The sequence below is a fragment of the Gavialis gangeticus genome, unplaced genomic scaffold (assembly GCF_001723915.1).
Source record: "Gavialis gangeticus isolate Ggan-Ray unplaced genomic scaffold, GavGan_comp1, whole genome shotgun sequence".
NCBI lineage: Eukaryota > Metazoa > Chordata > Crocodylia > Gavialidae > Gavialis > Gavialis gangeticus.
Genome location: NW_017729022.1, coordinates 27,559,174 through 27,573,566, shown reverse-complemented (window position 1 = coordinate 27,573,566; position 14,393 = coordinate 27,559,174). Strand labels below are relative to the sequence as shown.

Sequence of the window (14,393 nt, the reverse complement as noted above, 5' to 3'; positions counted from 1 at the left end):
ACCATACTGCAAGTACTCCATAAGGCAGAAAGGTTGAGTTTTCTATGTCTGAAATGTATTTAACTATTCATGTAGCATTTATGAAAGCAAAGTGATGATGTTTGACACAGTGGGTAAAAATAAAGCCTTTACTTCAGGGGAAGTACAATCATTTAGTAAACCTTTTTCCTGTATTTAAACTAAAGCCAGCTACTGCAGCACAAATATCTGGGTCAAATGTTATCAGGTGAACAATATACATAAAAGATGACAAAACATGTAACAATTCTCCACTAAAAACCAACCAACCAACAAGAAAAAGAATGGTCTTGAATAAATGTGCATGTTCATAATTTTGGTCAGAAATGTACACAACATACCTATATGCCTCCAATTGTGTACATCACTGCCAAGAACATAAGTCTTACTAGGTCAAGTCTATCTAGCCCACATTTCACAGAAGCAGCAGGGTCTACACCAGGGGCAGGCAATTATTTCGGATGGAGGGCTGCTTACCCAGTTTTGGCCACGTGGGTAGCCCTGAGAAAAGCGGCCCCTTGCCCACCCTATGGCCGGCACTCCCTGCTGCAGTCGCTCGCAGCACACGCGGGGCTGTCCTGAGCTGGCACAGGCAGCCCCACATGGGCTGCAGGCGGATACAGTACGGGGCATGGCCATGGGGCAAGTGAGGGGCCGCTTTTCCCTGTGCTCAGCACTAGCTTGTAACCTGCCCCTGCTACCAGCCTGGGTCCCACTCTGGTTCTGGGCTCGCCCGTCGGGGCTGTGTGCAGCGGTGCCAGGGGCTGTGGTCCCCCCACATGCCATGCTGGGCAGTGTTGGCTGCTGCTGCCTGCCTGGAGCTCGCACGCTGGGCAGCCCAGAGAAGGCGGTGGCAAACACTGCCCAGTGTGGCAAGTGGAGGGGCTGCAGCTGCCGTCTCCATATGCAGCCCCAATGGGTGAGACTGGAGCTGGCGTGGGACCCAGGCTGGCAGTGGGGCTGGATTACAAGGTGATGCTGAGCACGAGGGGGGAAGTGGCCCCTTGCCCACCCTGTGGCCGGCGCCCCACGCTGCAGCCACTCACAGCCTGCCAGGGGCTACCTGTGCCTGCTCCAGACAGCCCCACATGGGCTGCAAGTGGCTGCAGCAGGGAGCGCCAGCCACAGGGAGGGGAAGGGCCGCTTTCCTCTACGCAGGTAAGGAGCCTAGGGAAAAGCTGAGCACATGGGGGGGAGGGGCGGCCCCTCCCTGTGGCTGGTGCTCCCTGCTGCAGCTGTACGCAGCCTGTGTGGGGCTCTCTGGAGCAGGCACAGGCAGCCCCTGGTGGGCTGCGAGCGGCTGCAGCACAGGGCGCCAGGCAGGCGAGGGGCCACTCCCCCCCCTCAGCTTTTCCCTGGGCTCCTTCCCTGCCCTTCCCCCCCTTCACTTCCCCCTTACCTGTGGTTCCAGCACAGGGCAGCCACGTGGACCCAGGCTGTGGGGCTGGGGCTGGGTAGGCCCTGCTGTTGTGGGAGCCCACTGGGCTTCCCCTGGGTCCTACTGCCCTTGGTTTCTGTCATTTTTGACAGAAACCAAGGGCAGAGAAATATTGATTTTCTAAATTTTTTTAAGAGTCCCACGGGGCCATATTTTGCCCACCCCTACACAGACTGATCTGCCTTCTTCCCTTAACAGTAGTGGTTCTCCAGCTTTTTAGACTAGAGGCACTTATCTATAATTTTTGCAAATTGAGCAGCACCACATTGCAAAAACTAAATTTCTTACAGTGCTTACCTGCCTGAAGAGGGCCAGGAAGGAGGAAGAGCAGCCAGCAGGGGAAAGCCTGCACTGCAGGGAACAGAGGGAACGGGTAGGGCCTGCACTGGTCTCCTCTCACTTTAAAGGCTGTTGTGGCACCCCAGGGTGCTACAACACTAACTGAGAATCATTGCCTTACAACTTCCAGCATTTGGAGGTCTAAGAAGTCCTAATTTGAAGGTTAGAGCCTTACTATTGTGTTTAATACTCACCAATGAACTCTTCCACATGAATCTATCTAATCCTCTTTTGAGCCTGATTAAATTGTTATCACATCAGCTTCTACAACTTCTTGTGGCAATGATGTCCAGATACTTATTACACACTGTGTAAAGTAACTTCCTTATGTTTGTTTTAAAATTGATCCCTAATGATCTCATTGGATGGTCCCTAGTCCTAGTATTTTTTTTAACATCTCTTACTTTCACCACATTATTCATTATTTACAGACCTCCATCATATCAATCCATCAGCTGTCTCTTCTAAACTGAAAAGTCCTAGTCTCTCCTCATATGGAAGCCTTTCCATGTCCCTGATATCTCCCATTGTCTCTCCCCCTACTTTTTCTACTACTACTGTACTTCTGTATCTTTTTTGAGGTTGCAGAATGTAAGGAGGCAAAAGATTCAGTATTCATAGTGTGGGGGGTACCATTAATTTATAGACATATTAAATATTTTCTATTTTGTTTTCAATCCCCTTATCAATAATTCCTACTGTTCTATTGGTCTTTTTGACAGCTGCTGAACACTGGGGGGCTGATGTTTTCAGAGAACTACATACAACAGCTCCCAGATCTCTTAGATGAGTAGTAACAATCAGTGTACAGCGTATGCATGTGCATCTCTAGTTCTCTAGGTCCTACATCTCAGTTCTTTATGGCACTGGTATACAAGTACTTCTACTTTTTATCCTTGCTGCCTTATTTTTACATGCCCTGTTTAGTTGGCTGCTCCTCCAAGTCTTCCATGTTCCCTATTCATTCCGCTTTCCTACCCTTTTTGGAAGGCTTAAGAGTTTTTATGACTTTTTAATGCAGAGATGGACTGATCATCATCCGCACTGGTCATCTTTCCTACAGCTTTCAGTTTAAAGGCTACTCTATCACCTTCTTTGATGTTATGTACCAGCACTCTGGTACCCTTTTGGTTTAAGAAGAGCCCATCCCTCCTTCATAAGCCTCACCTAGTTCCTAAAAACCCTAAACTTCTTTCTATACCAGTGGTCACCAACTAGTGGATCTTGATCCACCCGTAGATCTCGGAGCCTCTGAAGCTGGGGTGGGGGGCTGAGTGCCTGTGTGCATGCACACGTGCACCCCAGGCCAGCATGTCAGTCCATTGGGGAGGGAAGGGGCAGGGGCTAGACCAAGGTCCACTGTAGTGAGGGACTGTGCCGCAGGAGGCAGGAGCAAGGTTAAATTGAGTGGGGCCCCAGCTGTGTGGGACTTACCTTCTGGGGAGGCACACCCCCAAATAATTTTTCTCCCTCTGTCTGGATCTGCGCCCCTCCCCCCGCCTTCCCCTCCTCACAGACTTACCTGCTGGGCAAGGGGGGGAGTGGGGAGGACCAGTGGCAGCAGCACACAGTAGATCTTAGGTTGCTTTTAAATGCCAATGGTGATCTACTTAAAAGGGACTGGAGACCACTGCTCTATACCATCTCCTCATCCACATATTATAAAACTGCAGCTCTGCCTCTCTCTCTAGGGAGACGCATGGAATTGGAAGTTTTGCAGAAAAGACTACTGCGGAGTCTTAGATCTTGGTCTTCTCCCTACCAGCCTGAGTTTAGCCTCCAAAACTTCTCTTACATTTTATGCCACTAATGGTAATATGCATCATAACTAAAGCACTTCTAACAAGCCAACCTAGGAGTCTTGTGAAGTTGCTACATTTTGCACCAAATAGGCAAATCTCCAAGCCATCCTCCCAAACATCAGATAAAATTAGTTACATTTTTAATAACCAAATTCCATGCTACTAATACCATCTTCCTCCTATAAGCTGAGGTCCTCTCCCCAAAGGGATATTTTGTGGGCAAGAGAATATTAGGACTTTGGCTACAGATTGGTTTCCAGCAATGAGATCTTCTCTCTCATTCTTCAACTTGCTGTCTCGTATCCTGCAACTTTCATCCTTACCGGCACCACTGGAGACTGACCTACTATGTCCAAAAAGGTCTCATATGCATACCTCTCCACCTCATTCAAGGGCTCCAATTCAACCACTCTGGTCTGCAGAGACTGCAGAGACTGTTCTTAGTGCTGAACTGCCAGGAGCTCCTAGCACTATGTGCAAACATATGCCACTTCTTCTTGGGGAAGATAATCATACAGATGGCTGGACCTGCATTCTGTTTAACTTTTTGGCTTTTCTGCTCCCACTCCCTTCCCAGTCTCCCCGTCCCACTGCCTGCCCCAACAGCTTCTTGTCCTCTTCCTTTTGTTTATGGGGTAGTTCTATCTATAGGGTTTGATTTTTTTCCCTCAACAGCATTAAGGCTTATACCCTTTATGTTCTCCCTCCTCTCAGCCAAAATCCTTTTCACCTGGTCATCTCACTGTCCTAGGGTGCACTCACTTCACACTGGGCTGCTCTGAGCTTGAACAGAACACTCTTACAACTGCCTCAACATGTATACCTTTGGCTAGGCTTTAGTTCCACCTGCCATCTAACAGGTGGTTCACATGGCCTCTACAAAAGAAGCTGAGGGCCCTCCCTTGATCAAGAAGTCCTATCAAGGTGGGGTGGGGGGAAGTCAGTCAACTTCCAATGTTCAGCTCTTCTGCAGAGGGCCTGAGAGACATGAGTGGAGTCACCCCCTTAGACCAACTTTGGTACTAGCTTAGCTTAGCTTTGGTACTAGCCTTTGAGTTTTAAAATGTATTTGAAGAACTGCTTCATTGTCCTTTAGGATAATTGTCTTTTAGGACAATTTCTTTTCTAAACCATGACTACTATTCAGTATGTCAAGAGTATCAAGAAAAAACTGATTTTAAAATCCTCGCTGAAATGGGCTTTATTGAGTAAGAAAGCAAAAGGTCCACCTGAGCCAGATGGTACCTCGGGAGGGCAGATTCAAAGCACGCTAGGGAGTGATGTGGTTAATAACATGTCTGAGTGCCCTTGGAATCTCCAGTCTGACTGGCCAAGTACCCATGTGCAACTGGGTTAAGTGTGGGAACCTGCAGCAGCAGTACAGAACTGGGCTTGAACTCATGCCTCTGGAACCATAGCAAGATCCCTCAACTTCCCTGCCACCTAACCCTAGCAAAATATTACGCAAGTCTCGGAAATAAACCTACTGAGATAATCTAAATTAAATGCAAAATCAGTGCACCACATAAAAGAGCTAGTGAATATAAAGATTACACCTCAGTCTAGTACTACTCATGTGTAGTAAATGCCGATTCCACAATTTTCCTCTTTACATTTACCATTCTGAGAAGTGTGAAGATCAGCAAGATTCTTATGTGCATGAGATGCATCCAGTGCCTTTTAGATTATTTTCTATTTTTAATATGTTATATGTCAAGTTAAGCAAGACAGTTAGGTGTCCCATGTCTTTCCCGTCTAACTCACAAGATACTGACCTGGCTGCTAGTTCTACAATCCAGTCCAAGTAAAGGATAGAGTGTTGTTGCACTATCCCAGAAGCGAGGTAACGTCCAAAGTTCCTTTTTTCCTATTGCTCCAAACTGGCACAAATGGCCTTCTATGCTATACAGTAAAGTTGCTGTGTTAGAGGGTAGAGGCAAGGTTCTGTCACTTCTCACCCATACACATGAAAGGGAAAGTCATAGCCCATTTCCCCCTCTCAGGCTCTGCTGATGAGCAGCCCATACAGTGACATAAAGAGGCTCTTTACATCATTTACTCTTCTCCTTTGGCATGCCAGAGATCACAATTGACTCCATGGAGAACAGACAACAACTAACTTACCAGAAGTTTACTCTGAACCTACACCGCTACCTATTTAAGGTTACATTTGGTGCAATACAGCTAACAATACACCTGCCTGGTTATTAAAATGCAAGTTTAATTTACAACAAAAACTGTTTGTTAAATGTATATATATCCTCAAGGACTTTAAAAATAACTAATGTATGAAATTAACAGCACACTGCTATTTCCCTAAAGAAAATCTTAATAAGTTAATGGAATAAGGAAAGCCTCCAGGTTTATTGAAACCATGCAAAACAAGATCTCATTGTGCCCTCCAGCACATTTTGTTTGTCAACGAAGGTTTTATTTTACTGTCACTGCCTTTTCAAATATAAAAACTGCAAGATATTTTGCAAAATTAAATTTGCATAAGTTGAAAAAAAAACATTATTACAAACAGCTGCATAATAAAGACAAAATTGACAATAGTACCAAAAAGAAACTTACTCAGGAGAGTTGAGATTGAGACCTAGTGTTGTTAAATCACTTCCTAATGCAAGATGTACCATTCCTGGGTCGGTCTCTGCTGCCCTGATGAATGTTAACAATCCAATCATTCCAAACTGGTCCGTCACCATCCCTTGAGGAATGTTGGTAACCCGACCTGGGAAAGACCAATAAATTCATTCTCTTCTTTCATGAAATAGAAGAATCTTGTGAATGGATTTGCAGAAGGACTTTAAAAAAATGGAAGGAAAATTAACAAGGCATACATACCATCAGGTAACACCTGGATCCCTTTTTTCTGCTGGTTGTTGTTTTGCGTTGTTGAACTTTTATCTCCAGGGAATTTGGGTCCATCTGCACTAGATGATGTTTTGCCTGATGTATTCAAATTCTATTAAGGAAGAATATTTTGTGCAGGTTAGCATAAAGCAGAAAACATAAACCCAACATGGAAAAACTGGTATAAGTGGGATGTCTGAAACAAGTGCTCTATACAGTTATCAACAGGATTATACATGTTACGAAGCTGAAGCCTGATCATATCCCTACAGAAATTAAATAAAATACCACACTACAAGGTTCTTCATCTCTAAATTTTGGTGGTGGGAGGGAAATGTTGGTTTACTGATCTTAAACTATGATGTCGCACTTGTGTTTAATATTTCCTTCATGTACAAATATACCAAGACACGGATGCCCTCAACTTCTCAGGCTTTACGCCTTAACAACATGTAAACCATTTGGGACTCTGGCACAATGGGTTACTTATTACTTTTGCAAAACTTATAAATCTAAAAAGTGCTGTTTCTGGACATTTATCCCCCTGCCCAAATAAAACTTCATCCAAATATATGGCCTAACATTTAATAATAAAAGGAAAGAATAAACATTGGGAGCAGAACATTACTTAAATTCAAGCTACTGGAGTTCCTAAACATGGGCACAGAAGGAACTTGTAAGACTTCCAATTCCTTGCCAACAATCTGTCCTCAAAAAATGCCCTTCTGAGGTACAGAAACTGACACTCTGGGATAACAACCAGACCCAATTACAGAAGCAAGCAAAACACTTGACATGCTTGCACCCTTTAAGACAGACATATAAACGCAACATCTGCCAAGCAAGTTGTATAAATGAACACCCTGTACTGCCACAAACTGACACAAATTGATCTTCCATAACCATTACCTATTATTTCTATATCACAGATATATAATCTTGACACAAAACTGTCCTTAAGAGATCAGGGTTAGATCAAATGATACTGCTTGAAATACTCAGCATTGTGCCTCTTCTTACTTTTAGACACCTGGCCCCCAGAGAAGAAACCACAGATTGAGTTAGACATTTAGGTTCCCTATATGATATAGTAGAGGCCTCAGAAGTGGATCCACAGCAGCCAGCATGCAAAGCCAGGAGCCAGTTAAGCTAAACAATAGAAAATGCTGATAACATGGGGATAGGTATCCAGGTTGTGGCCGTATTGGTCTAGAGGAAAAGGCAAATCAGGACTTGTAGTAGAGATATCATCTTTTATTAGACCAACAAGATTTTTGCAAAAAAAAAATAAAAAAATAAAAAAAAGAAAAGAAAAGAAAAGAAAAATCTTTAATTGCAAGCTTTCCGGCACAAACCTTTCATCAGACATTGGAAAAAAGATTGTAAAAGTTCTCCTAGGTAGAAATGAAAGTTCATATTTCATAGGATTTCACGAAGGAGTCAACAGATGGAAAGCTATTCAAGGTAATTTGCATCACCACAGATCCACACAGGAGGTGAAAGGCTCCATACCAGCTATGAACTGACTGCCCAGAAGAGTTTTCCATTTATTGACTCCTAAATTTGTCATGATAAAGCAGTAGTGTAACTCCATTGGTATATTACCAATTTTAAACTAAGTTGCCAAAAAAAATTACCACTGAAGGAAAATATGTTTTTATATTTACTTACAGATTTACTGTCATCGTTACTTGATGTTGGATCTTTATAGCTGGAGCCTGGTAATGCTGGAAAATCCTCATTGTGTATCGAGAAGTCCTGGGATTGCTCACTTGCTGGTTTTGTTACCATTCCAACTACAATCAAAATTAAGCCGGTTACATTAATATTACCATAAAAATATTTTTCTGCCATTTGGTTACACTTTTTTGCATTATAAGTAAGGAATGAAGTGTACCATAAATATAGAACTGAAAGAAAATATAAAAAGAACAGAAAATAACAACAAGAGAGCAATTGGCTGTTCACCAAATACAATCCCAACTAAAAATGCTCCTAAGAAAAAAAAATCCGAGAAAGATTTGGGGCTCAATTCTTATCCAGAACAGCTTAATTTCACTACATTTACACTCTGGATTAAAACTCATTTTATCACCACCACCACTCTCTTGCCCATTTGAACAAACAAACAAACTCTTCTGAAGATTATCAAAATTATTTTTAATAATAATAATAATAATAAAATAAGATTGATGAAGGGAAGAAAGTGTTATGGCTGTAAAAGGTATAGATCTCTTTTCTTTAGTACTGTAAAGATTTTCTGAACAAAGGTCAGATTATGTTTTACAAAATACTTGTATGTCTTTTGCAATAGAACATCACTAGTTATAGTTGCCAATGACTTGTATAGCAGAAAAATTGTAAGTGCTTAGCCTGCAACTCTGCTCTGACCCCAATTTCTAAAAAGTAGGCCATTGCCACTGAACATGGAATCCAAGATCGGAGAGCAGCATTTGCTATTATCCCAACAAAAGAATACTCCAGAGGCTGCCATCCTAGCTCAGATGCACAGAACCCCCCCAGCAATCAGGGCTTCATCACATTAAGTGCGGATAGAGGGAAGCCTAGAGCTCATTTTTTCAGAGATTAATGTGAGCACATGAACAAAAATTACATTACTGATGCCTTTCTAGTGGTCCGATGTCAAGGTCTACTTCCTAAATTCACAGAAGGGAACTATGTTGAGTGAATACTGTTGTCTTGACTATTACTATTTTTTCACCCAAGCAGTTAGTCAAATTTTAAGGTGTTGCAGGTTGCTTCTGTTATGAGGAGAAATCGAAGGAGTCTTGCATTTATCTGTACCCAGCAGGAATCAAAACAAGAGAAAGCGTCTTTGTTCAGTTTCAAGGCTCCTTCAGCTTGTCCTTAATGCAGAAGTGCACTCTCTCAGCTTTTTCATTGAAATCATGCTACCAGTATTACATCTGTGGCTCTGCCTGGTACTTCTTGCTGCCTCTCTAAGCTCTTCTGGTCCCTTCTGTTTTTCTTTCCCTGACATACAAGCCCTAATAAAACAATACCCGTGATTATCATCTACCCACATGCGACTTGCCATGTGTCTTTGTTTTGTGTAGTGATATGTGCCTGTCTGGGATGGATGCTACTGTTGTTTTAGCACCTGGTTCCATAAAAACTGTACCACACAGTTACAGGTACTTACAGCTACCATAAAGTGGTTATGCCTAACCCATGCCACTGATCACAGCCAACCCACTGCAGACAGAAAAGGAAAAAAAAAAAAAACCCTGCAAAAAAGGTCTAGGATACACTTCTCTACAAGAGGTAGCAAGCTAAACCTTGATACTATCATTTCTTAACACTGTGGGGGTATGCTCAGGGGCATAGGTTTTATAGATTCCCACCATCTCAAAAAGCCTGCTGAAACACTGGATTTAAGGTTTTCTCCTCAACTTGCATGTAACAGATTTATGACTTCGAATCCAGTGAATGGTTTCTGTAACCAGAACACATGTTCCTGTTGCATTATCTTGGTTTCCTACTATAGGCACTTCAGGACAGTTTGTGAAATGGTCCATTGTTAGCAAGTATGGATTACTGGTCGGTTTTAGGAAGAATATTAAGGGCTCCATTAGGGCCTCTATAACATATTAATTTATACACGGATTAGAAGGGACTTTCTTTACAACACAAAAGAAAATTTCCTGCCTGCATTTCATTTCAACAACAACAAATGCCCTCCTGTGCAAGATAAGGTTTTTACAACACTAAAGGCGTCAAGCATTTTTAAACTCGTGACACTGCACAACCTCCATTTTTTCCAGTGTATTTGGTACATACCTACACAAGAATTTCATGTAAACTTCATCACAACAATTAGGAAGCTTTTATGATGGCATTTTGAAAGCATACTGCAGTCAAAATGCATATTGCCAACTGAATTTCAGCAAACTTTTGTTACTTTGGAGTCTGCTCTTATAAACACTTCATCTACTGTCTGTGGGCATGTATTAGGAATACCTTCCTACAAATTATGGAGAGAACACAGCCGTATCTTTTGGAGCACATGTATTCCTTCAAGCAGTCAATTCCTTGGTTTACTGCTTAAGGTAGTATTTATGATTAGTCTTTCAATAGGCCATCTGCAAAAGGCCTCACACCTTTACCATTCTTATAGCCAGGCCTTCATGTAATTTAAAATCATAGCACTTCAATTTTTCCTCCCAACCACCTGGCAAGTTTTCCCACCGGATTCCTGAGTCTAAAGAGCCACTACAGGGATGCAATGCCTGCCTCGACTACAAATTTCCTTCCATGCAGCAGTAAAAATGTTCTATAGATTTAACCACTGCCAGGAGTTCCTTTTGGATGGTACAATCATTTCTCTCCAGAAGACTTTTGCTGCAAAAGCCACCTCCTCCTTAAGGCCTGTATGTTAGTGTGTCAATAACACCTCCAAACTGCAAGCACTTGCATCTGTGTCCATTATGAAAGGGGTTTTGAAACACAGGTAGGCTAAAACAGGAGCAGTCACAAGAGTCTGAAAAAGCTGCATATCACACTCTGCTGACACCTGAAATGGTTGCCCTCTCACCCAAGCTATGCAATGGTTTTGCAATACTGACAACCCACAAACTTCCTATAGTAGGAAGAGAATCCTAAAAAAGGCTGCACATGAGTGGCTAGGGAGTTGGCCAATTCTGCACAGCTCCAATTTACTTTTTGTCCGTGGAAATTCCCTTGTCACCTTTGTGCACCTGAAATAAAATTACCATATTCAGGAGCTTGCATTTTGGGGGATTCAAATACAGTTTGGTAGCCTTAAGATTAAATGTATTGGTTTTTGTTCAAAGGTTGTACCATGCAACAGGATATCGTCTAGGCATAATGAATAGGCCAAGACAGTCATACAGTGCAACACTGTCTACCCCTGGCCTCAATATGGCAAGTGAAATGCACAAGCCAAAAATCAATCACTTCAAAACTGCCACCAGCTTGGTCCTACAGTAAGACAGTCTCCAACTCCCCCCACTTCTAATCCACTTCCCAGGGGTCACACTTAAGTTCCAGACTTCACCTGCTACAGCATCCCAGGTTACGAATAAGAATTCTTTAAAGTGACTTAAATTTAGGCTCAGTCTACACTAATGTTTTGTCAGAATATCTGTATGGGCTAGGGAGTATAAAGATCCATGGTGTGAAGACAGTTATGCTATCAAAGGAGTGCTTTAGTTTGCTTAGGTCATGTCATTTGGGATATAAAGAAGGAAAAGAATGTTGTAGCTAACACTGGCAGAAACACTTCAAGATCTGCATATGCTGTGCCTAACTACAGCAGAAGTAGGTGTCTTTGTCAACACAGACATGCCAGCACGGCTACAGCAGTGCAGGCAAGCCTTTCCCTAATTACAGTCCACAAAGAATCTAATGCTGCTATGTTTCCCATAGGCAGGACTACAGGTGAGACAATCCACTAAAACCTCTGGTAGCTCAACTTGACTAACTCCCCTTGTAATTTTGATACCAGCCTTTACTTTATCCTCTGGATCACATTTTACAGCCATGGTTTCTTTTCTAACTATCCTTTGCCTATCAGAAATATTCAACAGATTAATAGGGATCTATTCTTGCTTTGGGTCCAGAAAAGCTTTGGCACCTAGCACTCCCGCAAGATCCTAGATCTCAAAAATGTTTTAATTATTCACCATCTTTCTTTACAGGAAAGTTTCTATAATATAACTACTAAAATAGTTTCTGTCTTTGGAGGCAGAACAATTTGTTCACTGCAACCCACAAATTTCTTTAGAGGGAATTTCCACAGACTGAATGTGTTTGACAGCACTCCTGCTCAATTTGAATTAAATTAAATTAAACCGATTTATTTATTCATTCACCAGCTTGGTTACTCACATTCCAGAGATCCAATTTCAAACCCAGTTTTTGGAAGCAAGCGCACTCCTCAGACACCATCCCCATTTCAAAACAATTAATTAGTCCAAATTTGTATTCCCTATTCCCTGGCCTTTTTAGTATGCTTGGTTTAATCACTTAAGTTAGAACTAGCTTGTCTACCATTCCTGCTCAGTTCATCACTCTCACAGGCCATCTCACACTGTCGCTATCAAACTTCAACTGAAAACAAAATAAAAAGGTATGCATATGTGATATGTAAACTAACCATGGCTCTGCAGGCCACCAGTGGTCCATGGACCACATTTTCATAACTGTTGCCATTGGCCAACCTCCTTTTATTACTGTTATATATATGTATATATGTATTGCTGCTTTTAAATTGTATGTATAAGTCTGAACTGCAAGGTTGAAGATTTGGGACAAAGGGATTGGGGAAAACTGGGCGAAAAAACTTTAATAGACACTTGTGACGCTCTGTCCTGGCCAGCCTTATGTTTAGAACAATCTTTTAGTGTGGGCAATTTTTTACCCTTCCCCCATTTAATGTTAATTGCCCTTATTTTACCAACTGAATTTACCACTTTTTCTAATCATTCAAAAATGTTATGAACCAGAATAGAAGCCCCTTTTTCATTATACATATTGGGCACAGAGCTGTACTTACAGGGATCTTGGCAATCAGCTTCCATCTTTCTCACTAGCAGCTGCTTCCTCTTCTGGTGCACTGCAACAAGGAAATAATATTCAAGCTCTGTGGTAAATTCCACAGCCTCTCAGAGTGCCTTTGGCTTCCTGTAACTCATCTTGATCTGCAAGTCCAAGCCCACCTGAGTAATTAAAAATTAGCACATTGTCATTTTCCCTGGAAGCCCTCATTGGTATTTGAGTAGAACAGGATCAAAAACTTGGCAGGTCCTGTGGCAGCTGAAGTATAAACTCTTCTTTCTTCTAGCTTTTAGCCATGCCCTTGGCCAGTTCAGATTGACGGTTGGCTCCAAAATGCATATCAAGGGTGTGTAATAGATCCAGGTTACATTTCTTTTCTTGAGGGCAAATTCTCCATCACCAAAATAGACCTCAAGTTGGTTGCTAGGAACTCCCCCCACCCCTTTTTTTCCTGTCTTCTTTACAGCTATTCAACTTGACTTTGTTGTTGAACTAAGCCAAACAGTCTTTCCAAGGAATTTTTCTAAGACATAATGGGTTCTTATATTACCTGAGTTGGAACAATACAACTGCTGCCCTAAAGCAAGAAAATAAATTTTCTGGCTGATCTTATTCTTCATCCAGATTGACTGATTATCAAGGGAGTCTGAAATGCTTTGATTTCCTTCCAGAGCTGATTGTGAACTCCTTAAGACCTTGCTGCAGCTCATTTCTGTTATTGGGTTCTGTGTTGGTCAACTGTACCTCTTTATGTGAGATGTGGTCCATGGTAGTCAGATTGCTGGTTACTTCATTAATCTCTCTTTCCATACCAGACTGGAAGTGATACACTTGGACTTTTCAATCTATCCAAATACTTTAAAACTACTGTTTTAACAGAGATTACATCTTTGCTTTCCTGTCATCGTTCAGTCCGATTTGGGAAGGTTCTTTATGTTGCTTTAATTCCTTTTTGAAAAGGTCTGCAGCTCTTGCCTTAGGTCTTCCTTTAATTTTTTCTGAACATTTCCGATTTCTGCATGTAACGCCATCATTTGGTTCATTATGGATTAAAAGGAGCACCAGCTCAGACTCTCACTCTTCTCTGACCACAAAATTAACCAAACTGCAGGTGTTGCAGGTTGCTTCCATTAGAAGGAGAAATTGTAAAGAGAAAAGACTGCAAAGAAACACTATTAAAAGAACACACAAAGTTCTGTTTCCCGAGCATACCAGGAATCAAACAAACACAAAGCAATTTTGTTCATAGTTCCTTCAAGCTTGCACTTCCAAGCCTCTTTCAAGCACACACTTTACCCAAAAGCAGACTTACACCTTTCACTCATGACCATGTTACTAATGCATGTCTGATGCTTTCTTGCTGCCTTCTCTCACTTTTTTTTTTTTTTTTTTTTTTTTTTTTA

General features: G+C 42.0%; 1 protein-coding gene across 4 annotated transcripts in view; it reads right to left on the bottom strand.

The window, feature by feature from the left end:
- Window positions 1-14,393, bottom strand: part of CNOT2 (CCR4-NOT transcription complex subunit 2) — a 158,725-nt gene that overhangs the window by 18,704 nt on the left and 125,628 nt on the right. For 3 of the 4 annotated variants that reach the window (XM_019514721.1, XM_019514722.1, XM_019514724.1), the window contains 4 exons: window positions 12,989-13,048; window positions 8,122-8,246; window positions 6,442-6,562; window positions 6,172-6,328 (listed from right to left, as the gene is read on the bottom strand). In XM_019514721.1, the coding sequence (XP_019370266.1) occupies window positions 6,172-6,328; window positions 6,442-6,562; window positions 8,122-8,246; window positions 12,989-13,048 (463 nt within the window). The remainder of the gene's footprint in view (window positions 1-6,171; window positions 6,329-6,441; window positions 6,563-8,121; window positions 8,247-12,988; window positions 13,049-14,393) is intronic. The other variant, XM_019514723.1, reaches the window with a different exon arrangement.